This window comes from Balaenoptera acutorostrata, chromosome 6, assembly GCF_949987535.1.
Source record: "Balaenoptera acutorostrata chromosome 6, mBalAcu1.1, whole genome shotgun sequence".
In the NCBI taxonomy this organism is placed as follows: Eukaryota; Metazoa; Chordata; class Mammalia; order Artiodactyla; family Balaenopteridae; genus Balaenoptera; species Balaenoptera acutorostrata.
This window is the reverse complement of record NC_080069.1, coordinates 6,148,574-6,168,882: the sequence shown is the minus strand read 5'-3', so window position 1 is coordinate 6,168,882 and position 20,309 is coordinate 6,148,574. Positions and strand designations below refer to the sequence as shown.

The 20,309-nt window shown below is 42.3% G+C and overlaps 1 protein-coding gene across 5 annotated transcripts in view; it reads right to left on the bottom strand.

Moving 5' to 3' along the window:
- Window positions 1-20,309, bottom strand: part of GALNT7 (polypeptide N-acetylgalactosaminyltransferase 7) — a 123,466-nt gene that overhangs the window by 66,878 nt on the left and 36,279 nt on the right. For 3 of the 5 annotated variants that reach the window (XM_057547707.1, XM_057547710.1, XM_057547705.1), the window contains exon 2: window positions 7,818-7,967. The exons of the other annotated variants lie outside the window; for them this stretch is intronic. In XM_057547707.1, the coding sequence (XP_057403690.1) occupies window positions 7,818-7,967 (150 nt within the window). The remainder of the gene's footprint in view (window positions 1-7,817; window positions 7,968-20,309) is intronic. 5 annotated transcript variants of the gene reach the window in all.

The following is a 20,309-nucleotide window of genomic DNA, read 5'->3' as shown; positions in this document are numbered from 1 at the left end:
TGCTTTGGGACGTGGCCGTCACTAACAACTGCTCACGATTTGGTTGTCATTCTGCCTGAGCCACGGAGTCTACAACGTAACAGGTCAAATTTAATTCTACAGCTTAAAGACCCTCTTGATAAATTAGACAAATCCGATCTGCATCCCTTCTCCAGCTGCACTCAATCACTCACTCACTCACCTAGGAGGAGCAGAAGACAGCAGGGAGCGAGGAGTGAGAACAGGCAACGAAGTTCAGAAGAAACGGGGTGAGCCTGTGGGTGGGGTGTCCCCAGACTCTCCCCAGCGTGCGGCAGGATGTAGGCATGGGTGGGGTGCTCCAGCCTCGGCAGCCGGTTTCTCTCTGGTCACTACAGCTGGATCCTGAGCTGGCCCAGCCCCTGCTGACATCCTGTGCTCAGGAAGACCACCCACTCTGGCTCCTTTCAGAGGCCTGAGAGTTGACCGCACTACCCTGGGCATCGGCGGCCCTTCTGGGGCATGGTGGGCGGGGGGAGGGGAGTGTCTAGTAATCTGTCTGCTTCATCAGGGCTTGAAATGGATACACTCAAGATGAAACAGAGGACTCACCAGTCCTTGAATACGTAGGATGTCCTCCCTTATGGACAAGGACCCTATTCAAGTACATTTTGAGACCAATGGCAATGCCTCTGTTAGCAGTTACGGCAGAACTGGAAATGGAGGAGGGTCTGGCTTATCAGTGAGAAAAAGCATTACATTCCGACAGAAGGATTATCTGCCCAAAGAAACGGACGGACTCAGTAGGGATGCCAAGCAGCAGGCCAGGATATAAACCAAAAGGGAAGAGCATGGAGAAAGCAGCACACTTGACATCACCGTAACTGCTCCACCGAGAGGAACGCAGGTCAGCAACCCTGACACCACAGGCTAGACCTGGGCAGGTAACCACCAGTCACAGGCTACTACACAGTAAGCCAGGGGGACCGAGGCTTACCCTAGGGACAGTGCATCCCTGGACTGTCTGGAGCTCCTGTTACATCAGAGCTGCTGGTACTGGCAGCCAGTCACCGATGGGAAAGGCAGCGCTGCACTTGAACCTCCTACCAGGTTCAGAGTCAGTTAAATGCCACTCCTCCTTAATCAGATGAGCAATACATGAAATGCAGTATATAATACAGATCTGTCCTGTATTTTGTAATACTGAAGTTAGTAGGTGTCCTCTGGACTTCCTGGTGGTCCAGTGGTGAAGAATCCACCTTCCAATGCAGGGGGCACGTGGGCTGGATCCCTGGTCGGGGAGCTAAGATCCCACGTGCCACAGGGCAACTAAGCCCGCGCGCCACAAATCCTGAGCCTGCACGCCACAACTAGAGAGCCCGTGTGGTGCCGCGACGAAGAGCTCACGTGCCCTGGAGCCCGCGCGACGCAACTCCAGAGAGAGAACCCGCAGGCCACAACTGGAGAGACGCCCACGCACCTCAATGAAGAGCCCGCGTGCTGCAATTACAGATCCTGCATGCTGCAACGAAGACCCCGCCTGTTGTAACTAAGACCCGATGCAGCCAAAAAAAATAATAAATTAAATAAATAAATAAATATTTAAAAATATAGGTGTCCTCCTAAAAAGTGGCTATATCACATTTTTGAACATTTACTCATGTTAATAGTAAACGGAGATTTCCATTATAAAAGAGCCTCCTGATAAATCTCATAGTTGTGCGGCTAGTCGAGATTTGTAGATTTGTAGTTTTGTGCATATCACATGGTATTCTTAAAGGAAGTGTCCATCTGCACTGGCACAATGATTTTCTGAAGATAAATTTGCGATCTGCCTGACTTATATAATGAGAAACTTTCAGTCTGTATGTAAAATACTACATAGTCAGTAGAAAAGTCTCAACTATTTTGGGGCAACCAACTATGTGAGTTATTGAAGACAGCCTCGTGAAGGTTATCTAAAATTAGCTACATTTTCTGAGGCCTGGAGCGGGCTCTCAGTTGATGTTGTCTAGCATCCTTTAGTCTGCTCCCTCTGGAGGCTGCAAGTTCCCTTTTTAAGCAGAAGGCAAAGGCAAGCACTTCATCCCAGCTGTTTCTAATCCACTCAAGGCTTTTCCGCCAGGTCAATGATGAAATCCGGATGCTGGGAGTGGGAAACACTGACCCCTTCCAGCGTTTAACATCATCCAAGAAACAAAACAAGAGTTAAGCAGCTTTCTCCCCACCAGTATTTATAAAAACACTGCAACGTCAGTTTCATTATGTTCCACCTTTGGATAACAATTATGCACTGACAGTATCCCAAGTTATAAATTAGCCAGTGTCCAACTTCCATCGTTTTCTCCGGTTCAAGTAAATACTTCAGTACGTTTCTAATATTTAACATCACTCATACCATTGGACACTGTATGTGGGTACACTTTTCTTCTTGTGTTTGTGGGCGCACCTCTTCATTCAGGGTTTAGGAAAATCACTCTTTAACTGACAAGAAATATTACCTTTATCTCACCAGAACCCAAACTTAATGGACAAGTAAGAATTTCATTATAGGATATACATTTATTTAAACTGTTTCACAGATGAGAGGCAATACTAAAAAGAAAGACTTCTGAAATATTAAAAAAAATCTAATTTTTAAGTTTGATCTCTCTCAACTCTAGATTACTCCAGTGATTAGGTATAGTTTAAAAGTGGTTGACAGGGATATTAGTAAGCGTGGGTAATAAAATCTATCACGTTTCCTCAGAAGCATATGGTACACTTTAAAACAAAACTTAGTTTAACCAAACTAAAATAAGTGATCAAATTGGTTAAAATTATGATAAAAGTTACTTTTTAATAACTATGTCAATGCGTTGCATTTTTAAAAAGGTATCAGGGTAAACTGCAAATTCCTTAGTAATAAAAACTTTCCATTTTCAACATATAAATTCAAATTACAACTGGAAAAAGGGAGATTTCACACAAGATCCTTCTCTGCATTAACACTATAATGTCTAATGTTCTATTTTGTAAATGTGAAATTATCATTAAGCACCAGCAGTTCAAGCCAGCAGTTTTGAATGCCCCCCCGCAACCAATTCTCCCAGGTCCCAAATATTTCTAACACTGTTCTTCCCAAATTCCCTTAGGATCTGTTCACATGTTTCTCCCCAGTCAGACGAGGGCTCTCGGAGGACGGTTATCTGTGTGTAGACAGTAGGTGCTCAATGCGTGCTTCTTCATGGACTGAGCAAATGGGTAACATCTGGGGGGGGGGTCACATCACCTATTTATTTGCTGGAATATAAACTGGCTTTGCATCCACTGTCTTATGCCACTGCTGGACTTGGTTTAAGTTAGCATTTTGAGAATCCAAATGAGATGACTGAAAACATTACTTTCCCTACAAATCTAAAATTTGAATAATCCTTTTTTTAGTTTCTCTTCTTCAGATCTGAATAAATCATGTCTGCAAGTGAAATTTGTTATTTCATGGAAAACGAGTACTTCATTTAAACACAAGAAAGTAAACCTGCTGGTGTTAGTCTGAGCCTCTAGTGCAATTTATCTTGCCCATGGTCTCCTGCTAAATTTGGTCCTTGTTTTCAAAACAGAAATAAGCTAGAGATTCTAAATCAGGTCAGAAAACGACCAGATAGTACTCAAGAGGGAATACATTAAAAGAAGAAATGGGCAGATAAAGGACCAAAATATATGTTAATGTCTACAAATAGGAAAATAACAAACTGGTTATCCTTTTACAAAAAGCTTTTATTTCTGAGACTGTTTAATGGCCCAGATCAAAGTTATTATCATAGACAACTAACCAAGAGGTCTATGAAACATGTAATGTAAACACCTTGACGAAATCCAAATAACTTTTATTTTTCATGCCTTAGCTCGTTAATGGAGTCATATATATACTTTACAGGTTTAAAACAATATTTATTATTGTGAATACTTAGTATTAAATCTCTAGCTGATTCGAACTGAATTTTAAGAATCAAACATAGGTACTAAACAACTGATCAATAAATCGGGACTTCTTACGTGGTCCAGTGGTTAAGACTCTGTGCTCCCAATGCAGGGGGCATGGGTTTGATCCCTGGTCAGGGAACTAAGATCCCGCACGGCGCGGCCAAAACAAACAAAAAACCAAAATCAATAAATCATTTTGTAGCAGATTTCAAAAGGTGACGAAGCTATATTTGCCAAAGTTTATGCCATCATTTCGGTGGTAACAGCACAGATGTCGAGACAGGGCTGTAAGAACAAGGCACACCGATGTCACTTAAAAGCCCCATCTCCCACAGGTAATGAAAGGTGGATTATAATACCTCTTAGAAACCATAAAAGGATAGAGTGGGTAACTCTCTGTGTTTGGGAGCTAAGCAATTACTGAATTTTAAAAAGAGAGTTCCTAAGTGGTATTTTCATTCTAAAAAATTTTTTTAAATTGTCACCATTTCATAATAAATATCCTACCACATTATTCCTACAAAATGACCCGTCTAAAAATAAGAAAAGTCTTGGGGAAAGAGTGAGGAGAAAAAGATGAAAGCAAAGCAAAGAGAGAAAGATGGTAAATTAAAACCTGCAAAGATTTTTAAACACATGAATAATTTATGTATGCATATATATTATGTATGTGATGGAGAGTGGTAATATACATTTAAAAGCCGAACAGCTTGGTAGGATAAGATGCAAGAAATTAACCCTGCTGAACAGACCCTTCGAAGGAACAATCCCAGCATTCTGTCAGGTGGAGACCGGAGGGCCCGCTGAGAGCTGAACTGGTGAAAGATGAGCCCCCGCCTGGCCCTCCTCTGCCCACCTGCCCACCCACATACTTTGGGACCCTCTCTCAGCCTGGGCCAATCAACTCCACCTTCTTACCTAGAAGAGCTGACACGTGCTCCACTCTCTTTTCCAGATCATCTTTAAAATATTTTAAAAGAGCGAGCCCTACATCCGTCCCTGGGGACCATGCTGTTAAAACTTCTTTTTTCTTTTTTAAATCCAGGCACATGCTTATTTAATCCTACCCTTTGATTCTTGTTTCCAGTATAACAATACACTTCATAATCTAATACCAGTCGAAGCCAAACAGTTTAACTCTTAATTCTCCTTCACATCTGGTGATCCCAGTGAAAGCACTAATGATTTCCAAATCTTCCTGAAAACTGTCTTGGAAATTATGTCACCAAGAGGATCATCAATAATTCTTAGGACGTTAAGGAAAACATTTTACTAAGGGAGAGCAGAACGAGGTCAAACGTGGGATCCGTGTCAGGAGAGAATGTCTGTAATACCCTCGTGAAAGCTGAGAAAGCAATGTCCTATTATCTCTCTGGGGGAGAAGTTCTAGAATGAGCACATCACTCCCACGTGGAGTGCTGCTACTTTGCAGAGGAAAGTGCATCAAACAGCCTTTCCTCCAGTTCTCCCTGGCTTTGCCCCGAAGTAACAGCTCATAAAACAGCACGGCAATGTGGGGCTTTACCACACATACACTGCGATTGGTATAAGATAATCTTCTCTTGCAAATCTGAAAAAAGAATCACCTCGGGAAAGAAAATACCTCAACATTTTCAGGGCAGATGTATCATTTTAAAGCGTGGAGTACCATTTACTACATTTCCTACCATGTTGACAAGAAATCCATTTTGGGAGGGGTGACAAGGAATTGTAACTATGTAAGAAAGAAAAATACCATCAGAGTAGATCAGGGTTACTCATGTAATAAACTTTCTGACCTTTTACTTTTCAGCTACAAGAGGCCTGCTCTCAAGAGGGAATGCTTATCCAGGGATCCTCTAGTTTATCATGAGTGGTATTTGGCATTCAGGTTAATATTTATATGCGTCATTAAAAGGTAAAAGAACTAAAAAAAAAAAAAAAAGAAAGGTAAAAACTGTCCTTCTAGTTATCCAAGTATTTATTATAGGTCTGCTACCCGCCAGGCGCTCTCTGATGTGTTAGAAGGCGGCCCAGGCTTCTTCACAGGGGAAGGGAAGCCAGAAGCGGCCTGACCTGGGTTTGCAAACACTCCCCATCCCAGGAGCAGTGGGAAGGATTGCGAGATGGCGGGGGAAAAGAGGGGCCTGGCAGCCTTTCTAGACCGAGGCAAAGGCACCAAAGCATAAAAAACGCAGGGACTCTTCAGAGAATGCAAATGGCTTGGTGTAAGGAGTGGAGAGGACCAGTGGGGAGGTGGCAGGAGCTGAGATGCTGGCGGTGCCTCTTAAAGGTCGAGAGGTTCTGACGGCATCCTGCGAAGCGTGGGCGCCTTGCGGGGACCAGGCCAGCGCAGAGCTGATATCCGGAGAGAGGACTCTGAGGGAGCATCTGAATGGGGAGAGGGGCCCAGATGTTTTCCAGACTAGTAAGAAACCAGTTTAGAAATAAAATGCCGGGGAAAGCAATGCAGGAGAGAATTTCAAGAAAGGAGTCGTCAACAGGGCTGAAAACTAGGCGTGTTGTTAAACTAACGAGAACCCCAAGGCCGGAGGGGTGGCTCGCTTCTGCAGCAGGACCCACTCACCGGCTTCGGGACACACGATGACACCGGCTGAGGCCCAGGAGCCTGGGTCCCGAGGCCTCGGGGCTCCCCATGGTTATCTCCTCCCCACCCGCAGATGGGGAGAGCCCACTGTTTCATCATCCCGGTGCTAGGGGCACCCTGTGGTCCTTGGAAGCGGCCGGCTGATGGGCTGTCGAGCAGGTGCTGAGCCCCTACTCTGCCGGCCCCGGGGACACAGCGGTGCAAACGCACCCCTGCTACTGGGGAGCCCTCCGTCCGGGGGAGACAGGCAATCAAGTCATCGCACAGATGAGGTGCCACGTGAGGGCTGGTCTAGCCTGGGAAGTCAGGGGAGGCTCGCTGAGAAGGAGGGCTGATGCAGGACGAGGTCGAGAGAGGAGGGGAGAGTCCTGCAGAGCCCCCCAGGGACTCACTGTGGCTCTAGCACAAAGAGCGGGGGGCGGGGCTGCGGGACGGTTATCTGTGTGTAGACGGTAGGTACTCAGTGCATCTTTCTAGAGCACCGCACAAGTGATTTGAGCGACTTCTCGGCTCTGTGGGAAGCAGGGCCACAGCTGCTGGTGAGGAAGGGGAAGCACCTCGCCACCACGGGGAGAAGCCGGTCCGCCAGGGACGCTGCTCTGACACACCCCAGCCAACCTCGGCCGGTCACACGCGAGCGCCACCAAGTCTGACAGCCCTTCGCGACGATCGGAAGAATGCTGGCAAATAATCTGCGTGGTACTTGGGACCGTCAAGTCTCCCCAGGTACTTTGGTTTTATTTGCCATAATCTTCTGGTGGCCCTAAATCATTCAGGTTGAAAGAAGGAAATTTCCTTCCTTTACTTGGTACTTCGAAGGTGAGCAAGACATTTATCTTGGTATCTACGAATGAAGGAAAGGAGGTACGAGAGGAAGACAGCAGCCAAGTGTCAGACAAAGCACAGCCCAAGGCAGAAAAGTTCACACAGAGCCTCCAAAGGCTTAGAGTGAAAAAAGGAATTAAAAAGAACCCACAGGGGCTTCCCTGGTGGCGCAGTGGTTGAGAATCTGCCTGCTAATGCAGGGGACACGGGTTCGAGCCCTGGTCCGGGAAGATCCCACGTGCCGCGGAGCAACTAGGCCCGTGAGCCACAATTACTGAGCCTGCGCGTCTGGAGCCTGTGCTCCACAACAAGAGAGGCCGCGACAGTGAGAGGCCCACGCACCGCGATGAAGAGTGGCCCCCGCTTGCCGCAACTAGAGAAAGCCCTAGCACAGAAACGAAGACCCAACATAGCAAGCAATCAATCAATCAATAAAAAAATCTTAAAAAAAAGAAAAACCCACAGCGGTAAACCAATTTCTCACCCAAGTGTTTTCTTGAAAGCTGATTTCCAAGGCGATGACCACAAAGATGAGACAGGGTGAGGAAGGGGCAGGACCCTGACGATGTAAGAGCACCTGTCTCCTGCCATCCTCGCCATCACCCTCGGAGCTGGGTAACACCACTGTCCCATTCTGCAGATGGGAAAACCAAGGCACAGGGTCTGAGGGGCTTGCTGAAAGCCACACACTCTGGGGGTGGCAGGGGCGGGACACAGACCCAGGGTCTCTGACGCCAGAGCCCACGTTCTGGACCACTTTACTCTCTCCTGGGAGGGAGGCATCCACAAGTTTTTCATACCTTTTAACTATACAAATTGATAAGTATCAAGATTTTTGAAATACAAAAAGTAAAATACAGCCCTTAGAATCACTGTCAATTTCAGTACATTCATTTCAGTAAAAATTTCCGGACTTCCTCAGCAGTCCAGGGGTCAGGACTCCACGCTTTCACTGCCAAGGGTGCGAGTTCCATTCCTGGTCGGGGAACTAAGATCCTGCAGGCCACGCAGCACGGCCACAAAAAAAAAATTTCCTTTAGTTTCAAACCAATACAATGCTATTAACTAGAATTAGTAATAAATACTTCAGACAGGGCTGTTTTCATAGAAGTAATCTTCCAGGAATCCAATTAACACTTCAAAAAGTAGTAGTAACTTGCTATGGGGCCCACTAGCCTAGGTGACTATCAGGATGTAAGAAAATGGAATATATACTCATCTCATGTGACTTTATTTCTACAGAGAAAAATATAAATTATTTTCAGTTGGTCACTTTGGCAGACAGGACCTATTCTGATTTCACAGAAACACAGAATGGTTTTCAGAAATCTTCTATTTGTCTGCCACTGACAAATATGAAGTAAATACAATAAGGTTTTCAGATCGACACTGAGAAAGAGTTACAGCATTTCCACTGCCCGAGTCACCTTACTCCTGTTTTCCTGAAACAGAGCCTCGGTTTTGATCACATGGAGGTCTCACCAAGACCCTATTTTCACCAAATTTCTTGCACATCTACTTTGGGAAATGTGTGTTGCTAGCCTTCTAGAAAGCTAAAAGGCAGTGATGAACCTGAGAAACATAAAATCTCTTTTTATAAACATACATCAGTGGTTCTTAAACTTTTTAGGGTCACAAAGATCTCGCACCCTCTCCTCAGGAGAGAAAAAAAAAGTACAAACAGTGTGACTTCGGTAGACTTTTTTGTAGAACCATCTAAGCTGTATGTATCAAAATCCTTAAAAACATTCCCTCCTTCTGACTACAAAATTTCAGAAGTGGGATGTATTCTAGGGGCATAACTCTAATTACAGAAAGGATATTATGCATAAATGTTCAGTGCAACATATACCAGCAAATATACTAGAAACAAACAGAATGTCTATAATGAAGACTAGTCAAGAAAATTAATGCTGCACTTACACAACTGAATAGTACTTAACTATAAAAATGTTTAAGAAAAATAATTCTTGTGGAAAGTCCTTATGATATAATGTTAGTTTTTTAAAACTAGGAGACATACATTGATTATGCATACTGCTTACACCATATGCTCTCTTTTTACAAAAAGAAAAGCATAGAAATGACTAGAAGGAAAGAAAGTTAAAAGTAGTAGTTGTCTCTGGTGGTGAGATTGTAGATGATATATTTCTTATGTCTTGGTTTTCCTTAGTTCCTATATTGAACATATGTTAGTATAAAGGTTTTAAAAATTGTTAAGCTTCCTTTTAAACTTGTTTTAAAAATTATTTACTGACAAAAACTGACTCATTAGAAAACAGTTCACATAATAACTTGAGATTTTTTTTCTGTAAGGAGGCTGTATATCACAGTAAGCTCCAAAGTTTGTTGATTGCCAAAGAGGTTGCCATACATGATTTAGTGATAAAACAGAGAGAGAATACACAACAAGCAGAGCTGACAGAAGGCTCAGAGAAATGATACTTATAACCACAGAAGGATTAAGCTAAAAGTTCACACACAGGGCACAGCCAGGAATATTCTTCATTTGAGGACACAACCAAACTTTAGGCAGCATTAAAACAAAAACAAAACACCCCAGCTTTAGCAAATGTTTTAATAAAGCACAAAAAACAGAATGTGGTGAATTCAATTATTAATCAATCAGCAATTATCAATCACTTAAAAGCAAAGGAGAGAATTATGTCATATCTTCTAAAACAAGACAGCCATGAGGTAGCAGCCCACGTCCTGCACTGCACAGCACTTAATGTGAAGATGTTTCTTTTTAAAATAAGAACAAATAAATACTTCACTACACTTTGTTCTCTACTGATCTCTCCTACTTAGACCTGCTCCCAGTTACATCATCTTAAGATACTTCTTTAAAGGGGAGTTAAATTTTTAAATTTAAATTAAAAAAATTAAAGAAGTTAAAAGTCTTTATCTTACTTTCTCTCCAAAGCAGTAGACACACATGGTAAATTAGAAATTAGGAATTAAAAGGAGTAGTTGGATTTTACCATTAATTTTGATGTCATTTTTTAATTATATTGTCTTTTAACCACATACTAAAGTATATGACATACATATAATTTTAAGACACTTCATTTCCAGTTTAGAGAATATTATAAAGCAAACAAATTATGTTGCTGGGTGTCAAAATTTTGTGTACTGAGAAATAAGATTAAGTTTTAAAAACTCTAGAACAAACATACTGTAAGTATGTATTTCAAGATCCTCCAATAGAAAAGGGAACCCTCCTGCACTGTTGGTGGGAATGTAAATTGATACAGCCACTATGGAGAACAGTATGGAGGTTCCTTAAAAAGGTAAGAATAGAACTACCATATGACCCAGCAATCCCACTACTGGGCATATACCCTGAGAAAACCGTAATTCAGAAAGAGTCATATACCACAATATTCATTGCAGCACTGTTTACAATAGCCAGGACATGGAAGCAACCTAAGTGTCCATCGACAGATGAATGGATAAAGAAGATGTGGCACATATATACAATGGAATATTACTCAGCCATAAAAAGAAACGAAATTGAGTTATTTGTAGTGAGGTGGATGGACCTAGAGACTGTCATACAGAGTGAAGTAAGTCAGAAAGAGAAAAACAAATACCGTATGCTAACACATATATATGGAATCTAAAAAAAAAAAAAAAAGGTTCTGAAGAACCTAGGGGCAGGGCAGGAATAAAGATGCAGATGTAGAGAATGGACTTGAGGATATGGGGAGGGGGAAGGGTTAAGCTGGGACAAAGTGAGAGAGTGGCATGGACATATATACACTACCAAATGTAAAATAGATAGCTAGTGGGAAGCAGCTGCACAGCACATGGAGATCAGCTCAGGGACCACCTAGAGGGGTGGGATAGGGAGGGTGGGAGGGAGACGCAAGAGGGAGATAGGGGGATATATGTATATGTATAGCTGATTCACTTTGTTATACAGCAGAAACTAACACACCATTGTAAAGCAATTATACTCCAACAAAGATGTAAAAAAAATTTAAAAAAGAAGATCCTCCAATAAAAACGAAGACAGACATAGCCTCAAAGCAAGTGAACTTACGACACGCAGCCTGACCTAATTCAAAGGAAACCATCAGGACTGTCCTTTGCTGAGAGCACTGAGTCCCCCGAACCAGGGAGAGGAACACCAGGGGGTCAGCGACACCCTATTTCAGCCCAAGCGAAAAGCTGGAAGGGGGTCTCTGTGAAGCGAAAGCGAGTCACCTTCTTCATCGGAAGACACAGGATGACGGATGAGAGAGGGGTCTGGAATTCCGGGGTCCCTAGCTTGCGTCAGCATAAGGCTGTCTCTGGCACTGACTTCTTCAAGAAACTTTCAAGCATGGTTATAGAGGGAACAAACTTTTACGGACTGGATTAGAGAAGCTAAACACCTGAAGTTTGCAAACAACAGTAACAGGCTGTCTGCACGTAAACACTTGGCCCGGCCAGTATCCTACAAGGCAAGGGTTCAAGGCTGATAAAATTGGGTTAAAAGAAAGCCTTTAGGGTTATGATGAGTGACACAAGAGCAATCTTTTTTGACTTCTTTTAACATACATCTTCAATAGGAAAAATAAAAAACGGATAGTCATAGAAAAAAAAAAAGTCTTTGTCCAGAATGGTTTGTTTTGGAGAAACCACAGCAAATTTACTGGCGATGTGGTAGGCGCTGTGAGAACCCCCAGGACCCCTGACCCCAGCTGCGGGTGGCCGGGCGCAGGACGGTCCCGGCAGCCAGACCTCCTCGGGGACCCCTGCTGCTGCGGCGGCCACGAGACTGCCTCGCCCAAGGCCAAGGCTCCTTGCGGGACGGGGCGGCCCAGAGTGACCGTCCAGGCAGCGGTCCCAGGCCCAGCCTCCCTCTCTCCACAGGATGGACACCTTTGATCCGGGGCTCCGTGTGTGTGAGGGCCAGGGCTTCTAGAACCCCCGTCACAGTTCAGCCTGGTGCAGCTGGGCCAGCCCCTCCCTCCCAAAGCCGCTGCCCCCAGAGCCCCGGTAACAGAGCCCTGCACCGACCCCAGATCAGAGCCCGCTTCCTGGAGAACCCAACCTCCAAGAAGAGAAACCTGGTATTTTCCTGAAGAAGCCATTCAGCAAGCAGAGACCACAGTATTTAAGTCAGTTTCCTCCCCTATAAAGTTGGACTAATAGCAAGCAAGTACAGGGTCACTGCAAGGAGGGGGTGAGGTAATGCACAGAAACACCGAGGGCCGGGCAACACCGCATATGCAATAAATGTTAGGCTGTTATTAAGTAGATATTAAAATGTTCCTCAAGACGGATTACTGCTTCAAGACCTCTAAAGAACTGTAGGGAAGAGGCTGCAGAGAACAGGTTCTGAACATATGGAAAGTTACTGCTCAAGGCAGTTGCTCCTAAGCTCCCTACACAACTCCCACCAAATTCCTGACCTTTCTTATGTTTCCCAGGCAATCCCTTTTCCGTGTCTTTACATTTTTCTCTCTGTGCCAATTATCCAGCGATTACATTATACAGTAATCAAATTATAAAAATGTCTCAGGAGGAATAAAAAGGGGGGAAATATTACCCAAAGCAAACAGATCTCCCACATTCCAGAAATCCCAAGACTGACCAGGACAGGAGAGCACGGATTTATTTGTAAAATACAAACCTACCAGCTGACAGTAATATCCCCCCAAGACTCTGATTCAAAAGACCTGGGGGTATAGAAACTTGCATTTTCTAAAACTCCTCAGGTATAAAAAGAACTGCAAAGAAATCTTCAACCTCAGGGTTGCTTTCTTAGTAGTAATATTGACATTGTAATTTTAAACATGTATATATGAAGGAAGTAAGCAAATATATTAGTAAGAAGCAAGATTTTCAAAATAAGACATAAAAATGTTCAAAAAGTTTGTTACATTTAAATTGGAAGTATCAATATGAACTCACGATGAAAAGAAATCCACATGTTTCCTTGCTCTGAGAATACTGAAAGGGCCTAGAAGAAATGACCTAGAAGTAGAAAGAGGGCACCTAACGTTAGCTCTTGACTTCTAAATACCATCCTTCACGACAAGGAACTGGGGCTGTTTGGAGAAATGGCTGATTCTGGGTCTGAGGCAGGAAATCAGAAGGTGAGTCAATTTGGTTGTCAGAAAGAAGAGTGGAACTGAAAAAATGAGGGGAAAGTTTGATTTAGTGACACCTACTCCAAACATAGCAATTAAAGAGAAAGCATTAAGCATTTACCCCTGCTTTTTAGAAGGAGCTACGGCCCAGCCACAGTGGATGAGGGAAGGGTCCCCTTGACAGAAGAATGCCAGCTGAGTCTGTGGAGGAAACAGTGGACTCCGGCAGGGACCGAAGGATGCGGAAACCTTCAGGTGAAGACAGCCTGCTGGGGAGCGTTCACGTGGTACCAAAGCGTTGCTCCTGCACACCTGCTGTTTACGAAAAAGAGACCCATCTGGCCGTCACCACCATAAACGAGTGATCACACAGCACCATTCATGATGGAACGATCTAGCATCCTCTGCCTCCTAATGGGCTTTAACATGAAGTACACATGCCAATGAAGAAGTATTCTTACCGAAAAGGTTTCACCTAAATCAGATCAAGCCGAGATCCACGGAGAGAGGTCTGTGTATACAGTGGGAAGGCGAGGGGAGGGAGGGGGAGAAAGCAAGTTTGTCAGAATATTATTGACTGTTGAGTCTAAGAGGTGTTCATATGGGTGGGTGTTCACTGTACTATCCTTTCAACTTCTTGTATATTTGAAGACAATCTTCATTATAAAAAATTTAAGGGAAAGTAACATTTTAACGTTTTTGAAATGATTCTGATAATCATTTAGTTTGACAAATTTTGGACTAGGGGTCTCATTTAAGGGAGTTAGTTTTACTCCAAAAGTGAAGTAAAGGAATTCCTAAAGAAAGCATATACAACCGAATGCACTGTGCAATTTTTAAATTTAATAGCAATGTTTTTACTGTTGAATACCTCACTCTAGATCACAGAATTGTTTTATATGAGAACTAGTATCACCCGCTTTTCTTAGATCAACGTTAAACTACTAATGTAATTCAAGCTTAGAAATCTTACTGTACTAATTTAAAAAAACTACTACTTAATTTATTCACCAAATTTATTGAACACTTAACATGGGTTAGAACAGGGCAGGATACAGATTAAAAAGAGGTGGAAGGACATTTGAAACACAAGTGCAGAATACAGACACTGCCTGACCTGACTTTTCGATTACGGTCAGTATCAAAGCTCAAAAACTCTCCAACTCACTCCTTAGGTAGCTTTCAAAGTGCTCACCTTGTTGAAACAAGAGGACTGCTTATCCTCAGGAAGCTCCATCTAAGTACAAGTGGTTCCTGGAACTGATTTAGAGAAGTACTGAGACTAGGATGGGGTTTTTTTGTTTGTTTTTTGGATTTTTTTTGAGGAAGTTTCTCACTGAAGAAAATTACACTACTATGGCCAAAAAAGATCCAGAGCCAGAAACTAGCAGTCTGGTGCTTTGACCTTAGTAGCAATTTTATTTAAAACATTGGAGGTCAGGGATAGAAAGGGGTTAGTCTCAGCTCTAAAATAGGAGATGGGAATTCCAGTTTCCAGCCCATGTCTTCCCCTAATTAGCTATATTATCCCAGGTAAATCGCGTTAGCTCACTTTTAAAATGGGGAAAGTAATGTGTCTAACCTCACAGAGCTGTCAAAAGGATCAAATGAGGGGAGTTTACAGAAAAGTCCTGCTTAAATGGGATAGGTTATAAGGGCGAGGGGAAGTTCACAATTTCTAAGGAGGTGCTCAGAATGTAAGTTTTCACTGTTTCATACCCCCAGCTTTAAAAATTAGCTGGTTTAAAAACAAATCAATACCAAACAGAGGTACGGTGTACAGATCGCTAAGATGATGTGGAATTCTCTGTGAAACACACGCCGCATCACGCGGATGTTTACGTGACCGCTGAGCGTGTGCTGAGGGGCAGGACACGAGACTCTGAGGGGCCGTGTTCTGGACCCACAAGGAGGCGGGTAAAGAAGGGAAAAGGCAGCATCTAGAAACTTTAAAGCAATCTGACAGCTTAACTGTATGTCTCCTGAATCTAACTCGGGTTTGCATTGTGTATGTTTTTCAAATTTCCATTTTTCTGTTAATTCACTTTCATTGCGTGGCACAGAGGTACTGGTTTGTGACTGCATAAAAATAAAAAACAAACAAGCGTGTTCTGTCACCACCGACGGTTTGAGGGGCGGCTCTACAGAGCATGGAGCGAGGAAAACAAAGGGCCTGCCCCGTTCATGATTCCTGCTTCAGTTCAGGTGTCTCTCTCACCAGATCAATCTCTCTGAATGGTAGTAATTAAAGAGTGGGTGCGGTGGAATAAATATGAATAAAATGAACGCCACTGAGCTAACTGCAAGTGATTAAAGTCCCTGCCTATACAGGGAAGCCTGGTGTGACCGCAGCACCTGCCAACATTTGAGTCAGAGCTGGAGCTCACTGCGGATCAGTGCTAACAGGTAAATATTTGCAACTGATTGTGAGGACAGGGAGTACTAACTGTGAATCCCAATTAAGCAAAATGTTATTCCCCCAAAAAAGAATTCAACCCTTCTCATTAGTAGACCTGTATTTTTTAGTACTCAATTACTATTTTTTTTAATTAATTAATTAATTAATTTATTTATTCATTCATGGCTGTGTTGGATCCTCGTTTCTGTGCGAGGGCTTTCTCTAGTTGTGGCAAGTGGGGGCCACTCTTCATCGCAGTGCGCGGGCCTCTCACCATCGCGGCCTCTCTTGTTGCGGAGCACGGGCTCCAGACGCGCAGGCTCAGTAATTGTGGCTCACGGGCCCAGTTGCTCCGTGGCATGTGGGATCTTCCCAGACCAGGGCTCGAACCGGTGTCCCCTGCATTGGCAGGCAGACTCTCAACCACTGCGTCACCAGGGAAGCCCCTCAATTACTATTATCATTTGAATTATTATTTGAATTCATCAAAAAAGACTATAGATATAAAAACATAAAACTGGTATCTGACTTCTACTTTTTCCAAATAAAGTTAAAATAGTTAATTGAATAACTATTTAATAGTTAATCTACTGAAATATTAAAGTTCTCAAAAAGTCAAATGCTAAGAATCTGTCAAGACTGAGCCTAGAAACTGCTATTTTAGAATCTGGCTTTGTCATCTCCATTGGTAGTTCCACAACTCCAATTAGTCTCCTAAAAAAATAACCCTCCCCAACTAAAATAAAAAACGGGCTAAAGACCTTAACAGGCATGCCACCAAAGAAGATACACAGACGGCAAACAAGCACATAACATCTTATGTCATCAGGGAAATGCAAATTAAAACAATGGGATACCACGACACAGCTATTAGAATGACCAGAGTCCAGAACACTGACAATATCAAATGCTGGTGAGGGTGTGGAGCAACGGGAACTCTCATTCTCTGCCGGTGGGAACGCAAAGACAGTTTGGCATTTTCTTACAAACCTAAACATACTCTTGCCGTACGATCCAGCAACCATACGCCTTGGTATTTACCCAGGAGTTGAAAACTTATGTTCACACAAAAACCTGCACATGGATATTTATAGCAGCTTCATTCCTAATTGCCAAAACTTGGAAGCAGCCAAGATGTCCTTCAGTAGGTGAATGGATAAATCTACTGTGATACATCTGAACTAAGAACTGTTACTCAGTGCTAAAAAGAAATGAGCTATCGAGCCATGAAAATACGTGGAAGAACCTTAAATGCATAGTACTAAGTGAAAGAAGCCAATCTGAAAAGGCTGTGATTCCAACTATGTGACATTCTGGAAAAGGCAGAACTATGAAGACAGTAAAAATATCACTGGTTTACAGGGGTTAAAGGGGATGGAGGGATGACTAAGTGGAACACAGAGGAATTTTTAGGACAGTGAAAATATTCTGTATGATACAGTAACAGTAGTCATTATACATTTGTCCAAACCCATAGAAGGTACAACACCAAGAGTGAACCCTAATATAAATTATGGATTTTCATTGATTAGTACATGTCACTGTAGGTTCATCAATTATAACAGGTGTACCACTCTGGTGAGGGATGCTGATAATGGGAGAGCCTATGCATGTGTGGGGCAGGGGTTATATGAGAAATCTCTGTACCTTCCCCTCAGTTTTGCTGTGAACCTACAACTGCTCTAAAAAATAGTCTACTTTTTAAAAAACCTTCTATTTTCATTTCATTTATTAATTAGCTTCTCACCAAAGGATCATGTCTGTGTACTAATTTGACTGATAGTTCTACTCTATTTGAAAAGTTCAGCTCAATATTTGTTGCTTCTCTATTTCATTCATGTTGACTTCTATTACTGGGCTGGAGATTAACTTCATAAAAGAAGAGATTATTCCTGTCCTTTTATTGCTGTATCCCTAGTACCTAGCAGATCTCCAGGAAGACAGATGTTGATGAAAAGAAATAAAACCACCGAAATGACCAAGCATCTGGAAGCTGGTGGTTGCTTAAGGGGGGGACCATGATTCATTCATCTTTGCACACGGAGCATGTAGCACAGGGCTGGAAACAGCAGGGGTCAGTAAGTGCTTGTAGAATTAAATGAATGATGGGGCTTCCCTGGTGGCGCAGTGGTTGGGAATCTGCCTGCTAATGCAGGGGACGCAGGTTCGAGCCCTGGTCTGGGAAGATCCCACATGCCGCGGAGCAACTAGGCCCGTGAGCCACAACTACTGAGCCTGCGCGTCTGGAGCCTGTGCTCCGCAACAAGAGAGGCCGCGATAGTGAGAGGCCCACGCATCGCGATGAAGAGTGGCCCCCGCTTGCCACAACTAGAGAAAGCCCTCGCACAGAAACGAAGACCCAACACAGCCAAAAATAAATAAATAAAACAAAAACAAAAACAAAAAACAGATGGTGCTTTTCTTTAAAAAAAAAAAACAAAAAAAACTGTAAGTCTATATTTAAAACGACAAGCAAAACAAACCAACCCCCAAAAATAAAATAAAGTAAAGCCCGTGTGTGAATCTGTTTCTCTGGACGATCTTACAAAGGCAATAAAATTAAAACATGCCAGAGTCTTCGTTGTATGAGAAGGATAAAAGTACATGAAAATGAAGTTGATACGAAAAATTCAGTAAGTAAGGTCCTTTAATTATAGAAAATTTAATGGTCCTTTAGGTTTAGCTATCGTGGATAGGGTCTCAAGACTTCTCCAGGCATGGGATACTGTAAAACTACCTTTTTGAATTAACTAAGGAGCTCATTTCTGGTAAATGAAATGTTAGAATATAGAACCATATAAAAACCACAATTCTGTCAGTTATTTTTGAAACTGTTATTTTTTCGATTGCATCTTCACAAATATTCAGATCCTTGAAACTGGCTTTAATGATTACTGAGAATGATGTCCGTATGTTGTTTCCATGTCAGATGGTTCAGTAGGTTAACTCTTCCCTCCATTAATATTTTTTCAGCCACTGATTTACGTTAGCAAACACTTTCTTCATACAAAGTGCCAGGGTAAACTTAAATCTTGTAGCTAATCAACAATTCCAAGTCAGTACAATCTAAATGCACGAAATGTTTTATACATCCTCCTTTAGTCAAAATATATCGTTTTTATTTCATGTGGCAATAGTCCATTAATTTGCCCTGCTTATAACTAGTAAATATCTGACATCTTTAAGAATGTAAGGTTGAAGTGAAAAGCATGTTTTACTTTGTGCATTTTAAAACAGTTTTCCACAAAAGAAAAAAGCAAATCAAAATTTCTCTGTGCAGCCTTCTTATTTGAATTGGATTTAATATCTGCTTCACCCAGAGACTTGAGTGTCAGAGTTGTCTATACTTCTTTGCCTTAAGTGATAGGAGGTGGTGGTTTAGCTGTTTGTATTTTTCCTTAAATCTTCATACCCATATTTATCCATATGCTGTACTTAACGACACACAGTGAGGGTGGAATTTAATATGCCTCGTACTTCTGTGTAGATCTGGGGAGGCACGGATATTCTGCAGCCTGACTTCACTCAGACACTCTTTAAGGACTGGGCTGATCAACTTGCCGCGCTGCTTATGGAAGACAGTCCCTACTAATAGGTGCTCCATCTTGAGGGAAAAAATACTAAGGGTGCCAACAGTTGTTTATAAAATACCATCGTAAAGCCATCAGGCTCCAGAGAGCTGGCTGATTAAATTTCATAATAACCTTAATTTCTCTGAGTCAATTCATTAAATTTTCTCCTGGCTTCTGGAGACAAGGTAGGAAAACAGATTAAATTCCTATCCCTTATGCTATCCGTTGGGTTTGGCGGAGTTTCTTAAAAAGTTTAAATGATAGTAAAGATAGATGGTTTATCCTCAAATCTTAGCATAAATGTTTTCTGTAGATTAGAAGTCATTTCATTTGTGAATGAGAAATGGCTTCTGATATTTTTTAAAGAATGAATCTTATTCAACTGCTCCAGGCTTAGAAGAGATTGTTGGAATTTGGGGTTGGGTGAGTAGTTTTATTCCAAGTACTTTTCTAATTGAATAAATATGAGAAGTTTTTCTGAAAGCTAAAAAGCTTTATCTTAAGTAAATTTGAGAGGATTTTTTAAATTATGGAGAACTATAATTACAGAATTATAGTATCACATTTACCTAAAATTCTCTGTGAATATTTTGTTTCCTTTGCTATAGGAACAACACCCAGCAATAGCCGTTGTGAAGGGTGTGTGTGTGTGTGCACACATGCACGCATGTTTTTTTAGTGGAGGGCTGTTTGAAGGAAATTCTGTAATGTACTCTAAAGAGCAACTCTGGCAATTTTCTCAGCCACTTAGATTTCCTGTTTCCTTTTGAGCATTACTGTTCACATTGTGTTGGTTGTAGGATGGATAATATACAGTGCAAATAGTAGTAAAATAATAGTAAAATTTATGTTCAGAGTCAATTGTAAATATTAAAATGGTTTTAGTAGAGAGTGAAAAGCGTATGTGTTCTAAATTTTGG